The sequence below is a fragment of the Mastomys coucha genome, unplaced genomic scaffold (genome assembly GCF_008632895.1).
Source record: "Mastomys coucha isolate ucsf_1 unplaced genomic scaffold, UCSF_Mcou_1 pScaffold15, whole genome shotgun sequence".
Lineage (NCBI taxonomy): Eukaryota > Metazoa > Chordata > Mammalia > Rodentia > Muridae > Mastomys > Mastomys coucha.
This window is the reverse complement of record NW_022196897.1, coordinates 121,491,767-121,510,597: the sequence shown is the minus strand read 5'-3', so window position 1 is coordinate 121,510,597 and position 18,831 is coordinate 121,491,767. Positions and strand designations below refer to the sequence as shown.

Sequence of the window (18,831 nt, the reverse complement as noted above, 5' to 3'; positions counted from 1 at the left end):
CTTTTCTGGCTTCAATCATTCCCTTTGGTTGGGTCTGAAAAGTAGGGAAAACCGTTGCAGGCACTCCTTCACTGAGGATGGGGATGAAGTCTGATGAACCCATATTGTAAGTTGAAAGCATTAGAAATACAAGATGTATTTAACCCAGCCAACCTATCCAGTCCACTGCAGAAGACCAACCGTTCCTGTTTTCATGTGGCTGGCTGGGAGATGCTGACCAGAATCACAAGATATCCTACCACCTACTGAAAATTCAGGCGAAGCTCAAATTCAGAATTCCACCTTCATATTCTCCTGGATGCTGGTAACTCCTGCATCACCATGAAATTGGAAAATCATAACTCAGACCATCTTCAGCCCAAGAATGCCTGCATATGTTCTAGACATGGATCACATTATGGAGATATCCAAAGACATATAACCAAATTCTCCCTTTTCGTGAATTTTGGCAACCAGGTAACAAAGTCTAGGTAATAAGAGAAAGCTCTCATTGGAGCTGGCTGTGCAGATGAAAACATCTGGTAACTGGCTATGAAGAGGGAGGCAGAAGCAGGCAGATTTCTGAGTTTGAGGACAGCCTGGTCTACAGAGTGAGTTCCAGGACAGCCAGAGCTATACAGAGAAACCCTGTCTCGAAAAACCAAAAAGAAAAAAGAAAAAAAAAAGAAACATTCAATGCCTTGTTTTGTTTGTTTTCTGTTTTTTGTTTTGGTCTTGTTTTCAAGTACTGGGAAAATTCTTTTTGCAGAGCCATGGAGCAAATTTGCATTTGGCAGCATGGACCCACAAAGAAACCTACAAGCAGGCTTCCTCGGCCTCCTGTTACTCGGGTGACATAGGACTTTAGACATTGTAGGACCTCAACTCCTGCTCCACGGCCATTGTCTCATCTTTAACAAGCAGTCCTAAGTATAACCTCATTCCACTTATGCTTGAGAATAAAAATAAGATAAAGTAGGTACTTTCTGATGTTCTGGGACAATATTATCCCTAGTATCATTCTCTGAAGAGTTACTATGTAGTACTGAGTCCAGAAACTTACAAAACCCTGATTGAAAAATCCAGAAAGAGGCCCCACACCCGGGCACATATAAATAGCAATAATTAGACTTAGCGGTTTATTAAAAATAATGAAAAGGAAGACAAAAAGTTGGGAAGGAGATACGTTGAGAGAAATATGGGGGACTTCAGAGGGAAAAAATGGAGGGTAGATATTAGTGTATTTCATTGGATACATGTACAAAATCCTCCAAAATAACAAAAGATGGTTTTCTGAAAATAAAAACACATGAAAATTTCAATACAGCAATCCAGGAAAAACACAGCACATCTGTTGATAGGTGATATGTAAACAAAAGTAAGTTTATTCTTAGAAAGAGCTGAAAATTCCACCAAAACCTTGTCCCTTAAAAACATGGTATTACAGTATACACCTCCCTTCCAACCTTTTGTTTTAAAAATTACATTGAAAAATGGGAAAATATCTTAAAAAAAAAAAAAGATAACACTGGATACGGTCAGAGCCTCTAAAGTCAGCTCTTTCGGTTCGCGTGGGCTGTCACCTTAGAGGCTCCTGCTCCGGGAGGCTGGGGGACTCTTAGGACCAGGGTCTTGCTGGAGGAAGCAGGCCATCAGGGCAGGACTAGGATGGTTTGAGCTGCTGCTGGTGCCTATGTCCTTGGTCATGCAAGCATCTGCCGCCACATGCTTCTGAGGATGAGAGTGACCTGCTGCTCTGCCTGCCTCCTCCACCACGACAGAGGGGGTCCAGGAGCCAGAAACACTCCTTCTTCCTCCTTTATGTCAGGTAGTTAATTTACATGGTAGTGCAGCCAGTGTCACGGAAATAACAGGACAGACATCCTCACACTCACTACACCTCCTCCCAGTATCTCCCTGAGCACAGGAGATGGGCTGCTGAACTTGAACTTGTCCTCACTCACTTAAAAAATATATCCAAATGCTTTTCAATTAAGAGGACATGGCTCTGCTTCAGTGAAACACAGAACAACCATGGGGGAAACAAACAAAAGGTGGATCACTTCCACATATGCTGCCTTGTTTGTGTTTTTCTAGAAAATGCAACTGTAATAAAAGGAAGGTGCTTTCCAAAATGAGCCCCAGGGTGAGTGTGAGCACATAATAATCTGCCACTGATGCTTCAAGCCAAGGACATTGGCTCCATGCCATGAAATTAGAATTTCGGGACCAGGAATTTGTAACAAAAACAATCCATCTGAATTCAGATCCTTAGCTTTCTAGATGTTATCTTGATTGAACATTAAAGAGAAAGGAGAAAGCTAGAAAGATGTTTATTTTCTCTCCTTTCCTCTCATACTGTGGAAGGCTAGAAGACCCTAGCAGGATTTCAAAACATTAAAAAACAAAAACAAAAATCATACAATCTACTGATGGAAAACAAATCTAGGCCCAAAATGATGTCTGAAATGTACAGAATATGTATGTGTGTGCAGTCTGATGGTATTTCCCCAAGCTACTTATTCTAAAGGGGGAAAGTACTGAACAGCACATGCAGATGGATGTTGGCCAGGGACGTCCTTCACCAACTGATCCAGGTCAGCACTGCCATTTCCAACACATCATCACCTACAGTGGTATCCTGTGCACCAAGAGGGAAGCTACACTTTTGGATGTGTCACTCAAAGATCCGTAACCTGCCAGGAGCTATGGCCTTAACCATGGCCTTGTGGAAATGTACGTTTACACATACAGCCCTGAGAGGACTTGTGTGGGTGTTTGTGGAAATTTACTAGCTTACACATACATCCCTGAGAGAACTTGTGTAGTCTAACAGTAAGAGTATTTGTGGGTGTGGAGGACCCTGTGACCGCTGGTTCCAGAGACTGAAGATTGCCGCCTGACCTTCGGAAAGCCCCTGCGGCTCTTCCGCCCTCCTTGAATCTTCCTCTTGTTTATGCTTATATTGCCACCCCGAAGTAGAGTTTTTCAGAGCTTGATCAGACACCTGTCTTGCTCTCATTCTTTGTGTCTCTTGTCCCGCTTCAGTCTCTCTCCCCTGCCCTAGGTCCCTGCTGAACGCCCCACAGGCCAGGGCAGTAACCTCCCTCTACTTACTCTAGAAGTCAGGTTAGAGGCATTATACAAATGACTGAGTGGCCACAAAATGCAAAGCCCATGAAAGACAGGAAAGACAGAATCTATCACAGGGTAAGAAGACCAAGCAGAAAGTAAATGCAGTGTGCAACTCCAGAGGGAATACCAGAAAGAAAGGGGAGGGGGTAAACCAGCCAGTGTAGTGGTGTTCCACCAGTGGTAGCTCACCAATGTCAACTTTTTTTCCTGATTATTATTATACTGTGGTAAGATGGGATTTAACATTATGAAAAGCCAAGTTACATGTACTACAAGCATATGTTCCAAGACACCGCCATCCCCCTGTGGATGTCTAAAACCACAGGTATTTGGAGTTGTAGTATATGTTTCCTACTTATAGGCCTATGGCAGTGATTACTATGTAAATTATACATAGTGAAATGTAATGATATTACTAATGGTAGCTAATAATAACAAAGACCAATTAACAAGTAATATACCATGATAGGAATTAGTCTTGTGGTGGGTTGTAGTTAATTAGAATACTAGAGAGTGAAACTGAAAATAAACTACATTATTGCAACTTTTAAAAAATTATTTATAAAACAAAGTCATAACCAATCCTTAGGGTGAAAGAGTTAATTTAAAAATTATTTTTGGCTGGGCGGTGGTGGCACACGCCTTTAATCCCAGCACTTGGGAGGCAGAGGCAGGCGGATTTCTGAGTTCGAGGCCAGCCTGGTCCAGGACAGCCAGGACTACACAGAGAAACCTTGTCTCGAGAAAAACAAAAAAAAAAACCAAACAAACAAAAAAACAAGCAAAAAATTATTTTTGGCCAACTTCTTAAACAGAAACAAACAAATAAACAAACAACAGAACAGATTACCATGAACTAAAGGTTCTGGGAGCTCTATTGAGACCACCCTTAAACCACAACCAAGCTGGCTGATGCTCACCCTGCTGTGGAGACACAGGGTCTGAAATGAAGGGACCACTCATTTTCTAGGCATAGTCTTTAATGATGAAATCACACTAAGTCCCTCCTGGTCCATGAAGGCAACTGAGCGATGCAGTTACACTCCTATGTGGGGAGCTTTACAAGTCAATCATTGGACTTACCCCTTCTTCTTCATCGCCTTCTCTAGGATTTTCTCATGAGTCGACTTCTCTTTGTCGTACTGGGCCACGATTTTGTCAACTTGTGTGCAGTGTAACTTCTGCATGGTACTGTGCTCCTGAGCAAGAAGAGTTTGCAGTTACAAGCTGGACTTTAATTGAAGCTGAGAAGCTTTACCCTGCCAGGCTGGCCTGGTTTTCATCAGCTTCCCCAAGTGTTTATTTGGAGAGCCAGTAAGTAATGCAGTCTGAGATCCAGGCAGGCTTCTGGTCCTCACCCAACCTTAGAGTTCAAGAGCATCCCTAAAAGGGGATGAACACACCACTTCAAAAGGGAGCCCTGCTTTTAAGTGGCATCCCACATGAACTGCTGAAAATTCGGTTAGCCATTTGGGCTTTTCCTGAACTGGAAAGATGTGGAGAAGTAGACTGTGAGCCAGCTGTGCCATCACCCCTCCCACCTCCTAACCTTGATGCTCCCTCATGAATTACAACTGCCAAGTTCAGAAGCAGCCTTCATCTTATCAGCTACACCACTTGCAGAGCCAAGCACACATTTTTCACTAGTTTCAATGGTAGACCTTTTTGCCTTTTTTATTATATTGTGGTAAGATGAGATTTTTAACAGTACTAAAAGCCAAGTTACATGTAGTACAAGCATATGTTCCAAGATACCTCCTACCCCGTGGATGCCATCCCATGGCATGCCATGGATGTGCAGGTTTCTAAGGCGCTTTATTTGACGCATTTGATATTGGTGCCACAAGCCTAAGACCTACATCTACCTTCCCACCCTCCTCAAGTTGTTTGAAGAAGAGATAGAACTGGAGGGTTGGGTGGAAAGCAGGAAATTCCCATAATAAGGAACTTGGTTTATGGTTTTCCTCGGGAGAATAATGGGGGGGGGGGTGTCTCATACTTTCAAGGTGTAGACACCGAGTCTCTCTTGATCTTGGACAGGAATAAGTGCTCTTACTTTCCTGACTGTTGTTAAGTCTAGACAACTCCTCCTAGTTACTTCCTTCCCAGTGGCTGAGGGCATCTGGACTCCAATTCTTCTAACATGTTACTGGTAGTACTCCTCTAACCTGGGATTGAAAATATTTTCTTTTAAGGATGTGACCAGCACAGACAACTGAAAATCATCTTGTCTCTTAATGAAACTAACCCGAGATTTGGACCTTGAGCTCACTGTTGGGAAGGATTACCGGTTTCTTTACTTTCTTGTGTGTCTAGTCTAATGGGCTCCCAAGAACCATTACCCTACTTTCCACTTCAGATTGAAAAAGTGATTCTAGAAGCCAAGAGACAATTAGAATCCTAATTACCAGCTGCATTCTGAGAGTCAAAAGCAATTGACCATAAGCAGCCAAGGGCCCCAGTGGTCATTACCCTTGTCTTTTCTCTCTCAGTCCTACCACTGTATCACTGACCTTTTTCCAGGGCTTTCTTTTATAAATAGCAGATTCTCACATTCCTGCTTCATTCACTGCTTTACCTTGGAGCTAACTTTCATGTTTATAAATGAGCTTAGGACGGATGCTTATGTAAAATGCATCTCCATGTTCAATGAGTTGTGTAGGTGTTGTCTGCAGCAATAGGGCCTTGATGTCGGTTTGTGGAGAGCAACCTACAGTTTTGACAACAGCGTTTTTTGTTTGGGGGTTCCCATAGGACCCCTTTGGACAATGGCTTGATCAGAGTCAATCTATTCCTGGTTCTGGAAGCTTCATCTGGTGGCAATAGATGTCCAAGTTGGGGCTGTCTCCCTAATATTTGTTGAATTTCCTTTAGTCTGTCTTCATATACGTATACATTTTAGGAAGCTTCCACCCTTTTAGGTTCTTATACTATTCCATACATGGTCCTTAATTTAGGTGTCTCCCCTCACATTCCCTTCCTCTTCTTCCCCCCTTTCCCTTCCAACTTGGCCTCCATTCCATCCATCCATAACTATCTACTCTATTTCCTTTTCCTAGGGGGCGCTCTATATGCCCCCTACTAGTCCTTTACTCTATACCTAACCCCTGTGGTTATAGATTATAGCATGCTTTACAGCTAACATTCATATATAAGTGGGTAAATATATTTGTCTTCTTTGAGTCCCAGTTATGTCCTCAGGATGATATTTTTTTCTAGACTCACTCATTTATCTCTGAATTTCTTGACTTTGTTGTTTTGTTTTTAACTGCAGAGTGATATTCCATTGTGCCTACAGAGAGCCATCACTCCTATATGGGCTTTGGTAGAGGAAGTAACTCTAAACACTACCAAAGGAGAAATGTAAATTCAAACCTAGATACAAAGTCTGTGATCTACAATGGTGTTCTGCCTGCAAGATATGCTAGAGCAATGGTGGCACAAAGCTTGTGGAAGTAACCAACCAATGTCTGATTTGACTTAGACCATTCTACAAGACAGAACCCATACCTGACACTGCTTGAGTGACTTGAGACCAGATAGCCCAGGGGACCTAGGGTAAAAACAGTTAATACTGTTCTACTAAAGAACATAGCAATAACATGATTCCTAATGACATTCTGCTATACTCATAGATCAGTGCCTTGCTCAGCCATCATGAGAGACACTTCCTCCTGCAGCAGATGGGAACAAATACAGAGACACATATCCAGACAATATGTAGAGAGTGAGATCTTGGAAAACTGCCCTGAATAGGATGTCTCCATCAAATCCTTCCTCTTGGGGCTCCAGGAGCCCTGCAAGAGAGGAGGTAGAAAGAGTGTAAGAACCAGCAAGGATGGAGGTCACCAAGGAAACAAGGCCATCTAAAGCAACGTGATGGACACATGTATGACTCACAGAGACTGGGCAGTAGTCACAGGCCTGCATTGTTCCTTTGGGTACATATAGCTATCAGTTTAGTGTTATGGTGGTATCCCTGCATGTGTGACACATAGGTCTCTGTGTCTGTATCTATTTCCTGTGGCTTCTCTTGGGCTCTTTCCCTTTTGTTGGTTTGTTATGTCCCACTCCAATGTGTTAGTTTTTGGTTTATGTTATTATATTATTTTTATTATTATCCCTTAGAAGCCTGTGTGTTTCCTAATAAAAAGCAGAAAGGGAGGGAATCTGAATGGGAGGGGAGTTAAGAAGGAACAAGAAGGAGAAGAGGGAGGGAGGGAAAAGAAAAAAAATAAGATGTATTATTATGTTAGGAAAAAAATCTATTTTCAATAAAAAGGGAAAAAAGAAAGAAAAAGACCATGAAACATGAATTAAAACAAAACAAAACAAAACAAAACAAAACAAAACAAAAACATTTTTACACCTTGCTTGGAGATTGCAACTCAGTCTGGGCTGGCACAAGATGCATCTCTGTGAAGCCCTGCAGCTCTAGCCCAACAATTCAATGCTGAAATTCAATTCTGAAGAAAGATAGACACTGTGCCCCAACAGTCTCCATTATTCTAAAACCTGTTCCTGAGACCACACAGAAGATGATATATGGAAATAAAAGCTTGTCTGGGGAAATCCAGGAGAAGATGGGTAAAGTAGCGAAGATCCTGCCCTTTGCTCAACTTAGGTTCCATCCTGGCTCTAACATTTAAACGCCAAGCGATTCAGTTAAGCTCTGCCCTCCATGAGGATAGATGATCCTATCTTCCCAGTGATATGATGAATATTCACAAAAATGGACATAGTTACATCTCTCTATCTATCCTTCATTGTGATATGGCTTTTTACCAAGAAAAAGCTAACCAGTAAAAGAATATAATCATAGTGCCCCTTTACATACTATTATTAATATACCTAAAAAAAATTTATATATCCTTAGCTTTTGTTAGCCCATTTACTACCCTCTCTTCCTCACTGTCTCCCTACTCACATTTCTGCTTAATTCTGTAACTTCAAGTGCCTCCTCTTTCATATCACATACATTATGCTATCCCTCCTCCAATTATATTTTAATTGGCTTGTGAAATGATAGGCTTCAGGTGAGTTTTATCTTATTAGTTAAAAAGCTAATTTCTAAATACACCTACTTAAAAAGAGGTCTTGTATTAGTGGACAATACCATTCCCAGAAGATATGAGTTATTAAGCAATAATTTCATTGTAAGGCATGATACCTCCCTAAGAGTTATTGGTCCCAGGGTCCTCAGATATCTCCAAAACAACACAGATAACTGCCAGTGTCTTTGGTTGTCAATAGTAATTATGTGGTAAGACCCTGTTGATGTGTTGGAACCACGGGTCACGTCAAAACATACTACACTAGGCCCAAACAGTTCCACGTGTAAGAGGTTTAATTGAGAGGGAGAGAGGGGGTAGTGGCGCGGAAAGAGAGGAGGGGGAGAGAGAGAAAGATGGAGGAATGTTCCCCATATATATGGGTTGTGACGTAGCAGCCACGTAAAGGTGGGAGGTGAGCCCAAGGGATTCTGGGAATATGGTGGCTGTTGCCCTGGCAACAGGTCTGTGGACCCGCCCATGCATCGCCACAGGCTTTGGATGTCCTGATGCTAACACCTGGTGCTGAGGATACCACATATTTTTGTTGGCTGCAGGAAACATAGAAATCCATCTCAAACTGACCGGAGAACTTCTCCCCTATTTTGCAGCCTTCAAAGTGCCAGAAAATGCTCTGTGGGCTGGTGAGAGATAAAACCATCTGTGGTTTTGACCTAGTGTTGGACCATGCATGATGCAACACCAACCTGCCAGACAAGATGTCCCCACCTGTGCACTAGCTGCATGACTGTTACAGGGCTAGTAACTACTTTCTGATTGCATCTCAGGCCTGCTCCGCAAGAAGGAATTTCACGCTGGCATTGTAATCTTAGTCAAAAGACCAGGGCTTAGGAGATCATAAGGCCCAGCACAGAAACTGCTAATGTTATTTTGTTAAATGGTCACTATGTCCAGTTGCCTTCTAAATATTTATGTTTACACCCACAGACCTGGTCTGCTCCCAGTCTTGGTGGGGAAAGTTTCTTTTATTAGTGGGCAGCACTCAGTACAGGGACTCGTAATTGGTCAAAGTATTGAGTAGAGACTGAGCATGCATCTTTAACAATTCTTTACCACTGGCCAAGAAGAGAGGGAAGGAAGAATGTGAGAGGCAGATGATGTGGAAGAATGTTATAAAATGATGTCTTCTGGGGATGGCATGATTATCACTTTCATGAACTCATAGCAGCTGTGGTTACCTCATTAGCCCTGCTATATGATTGAGCCATTTAAAAATTAAGCATAGATGGAGAGGTGCTTCTGTTGGTCCCACTCGCTACTGAGGAGCTACTGGGTGTTGATAGCTAGGAGAGACAGGATCATTCTTTTTGAGGTTCTCCCAGTGGCAGGCCCGTTTCAGGAGATAGGCCCACACCCAAGCACATATTGGCTACAGTGCACTAATTAGATTTAATGGGTTTTTTTTAAAAAAAGACATAAGATTGAGAGAGGGAGGACTATGTTGTGAGGATATAAGACTAAATATGATCATATTTCATTATGTACATATACGAAATACCCAAGGATAAGGAAGACTTATTTTTTTAAAAGGATAAATGTTTAAGAGAAAAACTACACATTAGCTATTCATATCATTTAAAGAGGTTTTTCAGGTGGAAAAACTAGTAAGAGGACAAAGGAGACAAAGTACAAATATGCCTAATGGCAACAGACTCAGTCCATGTGCCCTGTGCTTCAACAGTTTCCCTTCTGTCTTAAAGACAAGCCTGTTTGCAGACTAAGCCCAAGTCTATATACACAAGTAAATGTTCATTTATCCTTTATCTGACAAGCTAGCTAAGAGAGTGAGAATATTAATTAAGTATTACAGATAAAAATTATAGACTGTCTATAAACAAAAAGGTATAATTATTAGAAGTCAATTCTTTGTAAGGCACTTAGACAATGCAACAATTCTAGAAATGTTCTTTATAAAAGTAGACAGTGCGTTGGAGCATGCAGCCAGCATGTGACTAGTTACAGTTCCCTCAGCCAGGAATGGTCCTCTAAATTTCAATTTCAGTTTATTCATGTCTAAATGTTAAGACTATTGTTTAGGTTTTGTGTAACACAGAGTGGCATGCATAAATGTTAGTATCATTCATCATACTAGCTGTATGTAAGATGTAGACTTCATAAATATAATACACAGCAGGCCGAGTAACAAAGTGTATCTAATATGAGAGAAGAGATTCATTCCTAAGATTTCAAAGTACAGTATGACTTCAACTTCTGAAGTGTAAGAGAACATGAAAAAAGAAGTGGGAAAACACAGCTGACTGCCCAGGGTGCACTGGTTTGAATGAGACATCCATCGGCTCATATATATTTGAATGCTTGTTCTGCTGATTGTAGAACTGTTTGGGAAGGACTAGATGGTGTATCCTTGTTGGATGTGTGTTCCTGGGAGTGGGCTGTGAGGTTTCAAAAGCACATGCTATTCCCAGTGAGAGAGTCTCTCTGCCTTTGTCTCTCTCTGCCCCCATCCCTCTCTCTCTAGCTTGTACTCTCAACTTGTAAGTTCTCAGCTTCTTCTCCAGCACCATACCTGCCTGCTGCTATGCTCACTACCATGATGGTCATGGACTCACCCTCTGAAACTGTGAGCTCCCATGAAATGCTTTCTTTTATAAGTTGTCTTGGTCATGGTATTTTGCCATGCAAAAGAGAAGTACAACACATACTCATGAAAGTCTGTAAGAGTCTCAGAAGCAACCTGCCAGTAAACACGCTTAACTATCAATTCCACAGCACGGGGAACATTAACAATCAATTCCACAGCACGGGGAACATCATGGGCCCCGGGTAAGGTCCAGCCCGAGAACAAATCGTTAGAGAAAGGCCAAGCTTCTCAGGCATGCCACAGGCACATCGGCGTGCTTAGTCCTCACTCCCAGCAGGAAGCACAGACCTGAGTGGAGCCGTGGCAGAGTAGAAAGAAGTGGGCATACAATATTAACATGAAAGAGTTTCAAAGTCCTTTCAGACAAAGAAAGGGGGTCTACGTGTCTCTGTGACTCACAGGATCCTGACAGTGGGTGCAGTTATTAGGCTTCTCAAGAGGGAAAAGCAGTTGTGCATCCCCCATACACCTCAGTTCTGCATCCCACACAGACCTTAGTCCTGTATCCCACACACACCTCAGTCCTGTATCCCACACAGACCTTAGTCCTGTATCCCACACACACCTCAGTCCTGTATCCCACACAGACCTTAGTCCTGTATCCCACACACACCTCAATCCTGTATCCCACACAGACCTTAGTCCTGTATCCCACACACCTCAGTTCTGCATCCTACACACACCTCAGTTCTGTATCCCACACACACTTCAGTTCTGTATCCCACACACACCTCAGTTCTGCATCACACACACACCTCAGTTCTGTATCCACACACATACCTCAGTTCTGTATCCCACACACACCTCAGTTCTGCATCCCACACAGACCTTAGTCCTGTATCCCACACACACCTCAGTTCTGTATCCCACACATACCTCAGTTCTGCATCACACACACACCTCAGTTCTGTATCCACACACATACCTCAGTTCTGTATCCCACACACACCTCAGTCCTGTATCCCACACAGACCTTAGTCCTGTATCCCACACACACCTCAGTTGTATATCCCACACACATCTAGCACCTCAGTTCTGCATCCCCAAACACGCCTTAGTCCTGTATCCCCCACACACCTCAGTTGTGTATCCCATACACACCTCAGTCCTGTATCCACACACACCTTAGTTGTGTATCTCACACACACCTCAGTCTTGTATCCCACACACACCCCAGTCCTGTATCCCCCACACACCTCAGTTGTGTATTCTCCCACACACCTCAGCCTTGCATCCCACACACACCTCAGTTGTGTATCCCCCCACACTGCCTCAGTTCAGCATCCCTACCACCCGCATCAGTTCAGAATTCTGCCACCTCAGTTCTGTATCCCCCCCGACTCAGTTCTATATGCCCCCGCCCTTCCTCTGCAAGAGAAGAACAGAAAGAAGCCTGAGAATTGAAAGAAACTGAAAATTGAAAACCTTCTCAACTTATCTGGGAATTCTTGGGGCCACTTCTTGTTCTCTTACATTTGTAACTACCTCTTAAGATTTCTTCTGACCCCTATCTGACAGGCTTCTTAGTGATAAAAAAATAAAAGTGCATAGACTTCAGCAGTAGGTTTCTAGTTATACTGAGAAGGACCGTGAGAAGTGGCCCCAGCTAGCATCTCCCCCCACATACTGATTTTATAAACTACTGCACAGTGACCAGGTAACAAGGCACCGGCAGTCACCAGTGAGGTAAGATGACAGTCACGCTTGCTGTCTAGAATTAGCTTAGTCTTCTGGGTGATGAATGGTTCACTGTACACAACACAAAATGAAGTGGTAGATCTTCATCAGAGAGCTAAAAGTAAAATACAAAAGAACTAACAAAATGTATACCCACGTATGCAAAAACCATGGTACCTTTGCGTGTTTCTTCTTTAAAGAGTTTAACTCCTTCTGTTGTTTTTTTAAATGCTTCAAGTAAGCCTGGAGGAGAGAGGAGAAAAAGAGGATCCGAAATGAGACCTCCCCCCGCCTCTCCTTCCCTCCCTCTCTCTCCCTCCCTCCTTCTCTCTCTTTTTCTTTGGCCCTCTCCCCCTCTCTGTCTTTTTCTTTCCTTCTATCCTTTTCCCAGAGGTAGTCATAATGATTATAGTTTGTGAAAGGAAAAAAAAACTTGTTTCATCAATGAACATAGTACATGGATATCTGAAAAGTAGTCAAGACATTTTACCTTCATTTGCTTTAAATCTTCTATCCTCACTTGAGGGATAAGTTCAATACCTTTAAAAAAAGTCACAAAAATATCAATATGTATATTAAAAATTAGAGTAAATAACATACAATATAAACTTTCTAAGCTATACCTGACACTTGCAAAACAGCTTGCATGTGCTGTTTACCCATAGTCTCAGGGCAATTGAGGAGGAATAACTATAACACCCAATCAGACAGCCTTCTTAGCACTAAGGCATGGGCTAAGTGGGCCCATGAAGAGGTCAGGTACCTAGTACCTGTCACAGCTATTTTCATCTCTGCATTTGGGTACATGGTATCAGTCATCTAACTTCCAGCTCTATTCCTATCTTAGACATCCATCACCAACAAGCAAAACTTTATGAGCTTCTCTTGGACAGATTTAACCTTAGCATCTAAGCTACATGTTACTGAGTTTGGCAACGTCTTAAATCCAGGAAAAATGAAATCAGACTCCCTGTTTTAGGGGTTCTGTCATGAGAACCTTGAGTAAGACACTCAGCCTGTTTGCTAACTGAGTGAAAGGCTGGACTCAGAGTAGTCAAGGCAAACACAACAGCAGAAGAATCCCCAAAGGGTTCTGTTTGACTACAGATTTTCATCGTAGGCAAATAGAATGTGTATTCAAAGATAATTGATTTCTACTGGCATTCCAAAGGCAGGTATGATGTTATTTAAGGAAGATAGGTATGGAGCCCCATGCTCTCACTTGTAGGTTTGATTCATTTTAAGACTGGCACATCCGGTGGATGTAGAAGGAAATCTTGACTGGGAGAATCAGGGATGAGATCCATGGTATTTCAGGGGAGGATGGGCAGGATGTATGTGGCTATTGTTTGTGCCTGGTGTCACAGCCCCCTCTTGGCCTCCTGCTACACAGTGTGGGAGAGAGAGAGGCAGTATAAGTGGCAGGTGAATGCTACAGGGCCAAGGGCTTCCTAGTCTTGGCTGCCAGCTCTCCTATTTATAAAAGGACACACAAGGCTTAGGAGACTGCAGGGTCCTCAGGCACCCAGAAAATCCTAAGGCCTCAGCCTACACTGACAAGACTTCTCCTCCTCTTCTTCTTCTTCTTCTTCTTCTTCTTCTTCTTCTTCTTCTTCTTCTTCTTCTTCTTCTTCTTCTTCTTCCTCTTCCTCTTCCTCTTCCTCCTCCTCCTCCTCTTCCTCCTCCTCTTCTTCTTCTTCTGCTTCTTCTTCTTCTTCTCCTTTTTTCTCCTCCTCCTCCTCCTCCTCCTCCTCCTTTCTCTTCCTCTTCCTCTTCCTCTTCTTATTCTTATTCTTCTTTTTTGGCCTTGACCAAATTTTTAAAAGCAGAATCCTGAAAATAATGTACCTTCCTCAATTACATTTTGCACTGTTGGAAAAATACATAAATGATGTACAAAAGATTTAATTCGCTAAGTAGGAAGGAAAATCTCCCATTTCACAGAACAAGAACTGGTTCCACTCTATGTGCTTAAAGCAGTGTGGTCAATAGAGCATCTCATAGGAATAGAGACAGCTTATGTGTGAGGTATCCAGACACATGGAGCTCTCGAGCATCTGAAATGTGGGCGTGTGAGGAACAAAGCTTAATTTCACCTCCTTTACATTGCCGCATGGGGTTACCATGTTGGACAGTAATTCTCTGCTGACTTGCCTCATAGGAAATCAGGTCAGAAGTTACATCTTAAGTTCCAAAGTTTCTCGCTACTTTCAGTTTTACTATATAGAGCTTTTGATATTATCTGTATAGCTCCATAGAACAACTAAATTCCTTTCTCAAACTCTAACCTAGAAACTAGCTAGGACCTGGGGATGCTTAACCTCTTCTTCTTAAAACAGTAGTGCAGCATGGTCGGAGTCACTGCGAGAGCTGCACAGCGAGGGGGTGCTGCGCAGCGAGGGGGTGCTGCACAGCGAGGGGGCGCTGCACAGCGAGGGGGCGCTGCACAGCGAGGGGTTGCTGCACAGCGAGGGGGTGCTGCTAGAATCACTCACTTCCTGTCTCCACAGCTGAGGTTCCTGATGGCCACATCACTTTGCACCCTCATGTTTTCCATCTGTCTCTCCTCATTGCTTGCTACAGATGTGCTATCAGAACTTGTGCTGTCATGTCTGATGAGCAAGCAGGCATCCTTGCACAGAAACACTACAGCCATGACTTCTCTAAATCTACAATTCTTTCTCAAAACGAAGTCTTCATTTTCACTCTTTCCTGTCATTCATTCTGCCTGAGGGTTCCGATCCTCTTGGTCCTCTGCCCCTCTCCCTCCTCACCAATCACAGTGCTGTAGGAGTCAACCATTTTCTCATCACAGGCGTCCCCGCTCAGCTCCTCTCTTTCTCTTGCCATCCACTTGTGGAGTGTGATCCCGAAGTCTCTTGAAGTAGATCTGGGCTTTTTGTCTTTCTCTAAGCTCCATATTCAAACAACTACATCCTTATCCTTAGTTCTTTTCTTATGATGACCCATAGCTTAACCCAGATTGCCCTCTCTGCTCAGTCACTTACTACCCATGTATTTCCTAAGAAAGGAGATCAAAAGAGCTTTCCCAGCATGGTTCCAGATACAAGTTAATGATGAAGGATGTGTCTGTCTATATTAACCTCTTCCTCTGGTTAACCCTCTGATCATAATGTGGTGTGTGCTGTAATACAGTTCTGAGTACCAGGGTCACTGATGGCTTATAGCATCTCTTCTTGTAATAACTCCTGATGTCAACACTATTGGTGTTGTCCTTCACTGCCTCCTCAGAGTGATCCCAGAGTTCTTTACAGACAAGAAAGATCAAGTGAACTGCTTCCACTTTCTACTACCCTCTTCAATTCAGGTGTCCTCCTTCCCTTGGTCTCCTTACTCATCTCTTCTGGTTGAGCCTGACCTATGTTTCAAGGTCCAGCTCAATTAGGATCCTATCTCTGAGTCCTATCTGGACCTATCTGGGGGGTCCTCTTCTGATCTAACTAGTCAGTCCTCATTGCACCTAGCTGGGCTGCCTATTGCACTGGGGCCTGTTCTTACCCTTTCCTGTGTGTGTACATCCCCAAAGGTATGCAGCTTTATTGTTATTGTTATTATTATTATTATTATTATTATTATTATTATTATTATTATTATTATTATTATTATTACTTATTGGTAGAACCTAGTATGTGGTGGCTTCTTGTAGGCTTCTAAGCCTCCTGAAGAAACAGCATATAAAGTCCTACCTTTTGTGTGTATTGGGGAAATCATTGATGTTCAGTTGATAGCTGCTTGGTTGTTTCAAATGTAGTCTTGTTGGAGAACAAAGGTAACTCACCAATAGACCCCAGTACAGACCCATTTAGAGCTATGGACTCTGAGCCTTTGGAGGCCTGTTGAGTGCACCTTTTTAGGAGCTATAATTCCTACAGTCCCTACGGGCTCATGGGTCAGACAAGAACTTTACCTCTTGCATTTTCCAATGTCTACTTCTGTAGGAGAAGCAGTGCTAATACTGACCAGGCTGGAAAGGAAGTGTCTGTGCTTGGGTCATTACCTTGCTCCATGTTCCTTCCCGAGAAGAACAAACAGCTGCAGGGGCTGGTACAAATTGGGCTACTTTTGTAAAGCTTCATTTCCTAATTTGTTCCATGAAGTTCAGTGCACACTTAGTTTCCTGCTAAATTACCAGGCTGCTGCAGTTGGGAAAGACTGTTCCTTGTTCCCCTAAATTGTTAGCACTGGATGCATGTATATGTATGAACGGCTTAATCTCCTTGTACCACTGGCATTAAATTTACTTGTAAATAGGGAATACACATGCTAATAAACCATTAGGAGAAAAAGAAGTTACTATTGAAATTAATAGACTGGGTGTGGTAAGTTATTTATGGCCAAGGGGGTATTTTAAATATTTAACTGTCAATATGGAAATGGGTACCAATCAGTTAGAATGGATGCCTGGTCTCTTGAACTGAAGAGTACTTTAAATAGTCAGAATGGACGTCTCCTTATGTACAGGCTGTCCAATAGCATCACGGGGTCACGTGCTTCTGTACGATGGCACTTCTTATGAGCTGTTGTTTCACTCACAGAGAAGCACTTGAAAATGCCCATTAAATGCCCGTCTACTGGTTTTAAAACTAAACAGTCAAGCCTTTTCTCTATGTATGGAGAAATTACCCATGACATTTGTGACTCTGATGCTTCATGTGCCCCCTGCCTGCTGGAGTCTGGAAGACAGAGATGGGTGACTTATCTGCGGGCACTGTGGTAGCAAGAGCGCCTTCACCCCCGCCATGAAGAGTGTCAAAGTAAACACTGTCACGCTAAGGATAACAAGGAGTGTGGTTAGGTGATGGGCCTCCAGCCCATGAAACACAATCGTTGATTTCCCATTAAACAAACCCTCAGAAGGAAATCAAGTAACTTGTCCAGTAAGTCTCTCTTTTTTTTTTGTCTAGCATCACAATGAAAGTTGGCAGAAGTGACAATTCTAAATGCCTTTGTGAAGGCTGTCTACAATGAGGCTAAAATGGCAAAGCTGACAAGGAGTTGAACCGCACACCTCACCTTTCTTGGCTTCCTGGCCAGAGCCCAGGGCGGCTGTGGTGGTTGGTCTGAGTTCAGAGCTGCTCTGAGGGGTCACGTTCGCTTTGGCTGGGTTGGCCTTGCCTTTCTTGTCATTTTTGGAAGTGTCACTGGGCACATCTGCTATGTCACTCTGGAATAAAAAAACATTCCCAATGATTAAAATAGCTGGCTCTAGAAGGATTTTTACTTTAATGAGAAATCCCTCAGCCTCCCAGGCTTTCCTGCCTTTAAAGAGCTTTGCCTGAAGCTGGGCTTGGTGGTGCACTCCTTTAATCCCAGCACTCAGTAGTCAGAGACAGGTGGATCGTTATGAGTGCAGCAAGGCCAGTTTTGTGCACAGAGTGTGTTCCAGGTCAGGCAAGCTACAAACTGTGCCTGTGTCTCAAATTAAACAAACCAAGCAAGCTCTTACCTAAGGGGAGTGAGACTATATAGCTTGCTTGTGCTGGTAAAAATGATCCAGCCAAGGAAAGATAACCCAACTCCTTTATAAGCACGGCATTTTCTAGCTACTGGGGACTGGCTAGATGTGTTCCAACCTGAAGAGTCTAGCAAAGGAACACTTAAAACAGAGAAACAGATGAACAGAGGGAGTGTTGGGATCCAAGGACAAAGAATGGAGCACCTGGTAATAAATGCCATTTTCATTAACTCGCTGAACTCAGTAATTTGGCTTTTCAGTGTTACAGAAAAAGCTTTGTTATAATTTCTAATGGATAGATAGTTCTGATTTCGTTTATGGTGGACCAGACATTTCCAAAGGTCTTACTGGTGACTAAGAAGCTCTCTCTGATAGTGGCCACACTGCATAAAGTGTGGTATATTTTTGTAGCTCCTTCCAACTACTATCAAATGGATAAGCTTGGTTTTGAAAACCCTCTGAAACATCACCTCTCTCTTGCTTTTGTAGTCACTCTTTGGGAACCAACTCCCAGCCCTGGACCATGGTTAGCCCCCAACTTCAACTTACAGTTTCAATGCCCATTGCTCTCATTTGGTCTGCTCTCTTCTCTGTGATTGAAAGAAATTTCTTTGGATCGGATAAAGCATCCACAATATCTGAAAAACAATCAATGAACTATCAATATTATGTTTAAATGAACTGACCAAGAAAATGCCACTCAATTCTTAAAGAGGTGGTCATCAAACGCAGCTAGTTACAGATGACAAGGAGGAAAAACAAGAGTCAGCACCTGAGGACTTTCTAATTCCCCCAAACAATGAAGATAGAGTGTCAGGGATACCAGAGTGATTTGCTACAGGTTCTGTTCTTTTGGTTTTGTTTTTCTTTTTTTTTTTTGAAGCAGGGTC

At 42.8% G+C, this 18,831-nt stretch overlaps 1 protein-coding gene across 11 annotated transcripts in view; it reads right to left on the bottom strand.

Annotated features, from left to right (window-relative positions):
• Plcb4 (phospholipase C beta 4) overlaps positions 1-18,831 on the bottom strand; it is a 363,080-nt gene that overhangs the window by 17,097 nt on the left and 327,152 nt on the right. For all 11 annotated transcript variants that reach the window (XM_031372018.1, XM_031372023.1, XM_031372019.1 and 8 more), the window contains 5 exons: positions 18,491-18,579; positions 17,500-17,650; positions 12,956-13,005; positions 12,643-12,708; positions 4,198-4,313 (listed from right to left, as the gene is read on the bottom strand). In XM_031372018.1, coding sequence (XP_031227878.1) covers positions 4,198-4,313; positions 12,643-12,708; positions 12,956-13,005; positions 17,500-17,650; positions 18,491-18,579 — 472 coding nt within the window. The remainder of the gene's footprint in view (positions 1-4,197; positions 4,314-12,642; positions 12,709-12,955; positions 13,006-17,499; positions 17,651-18,490; positions 18,580-18,831) is intronic.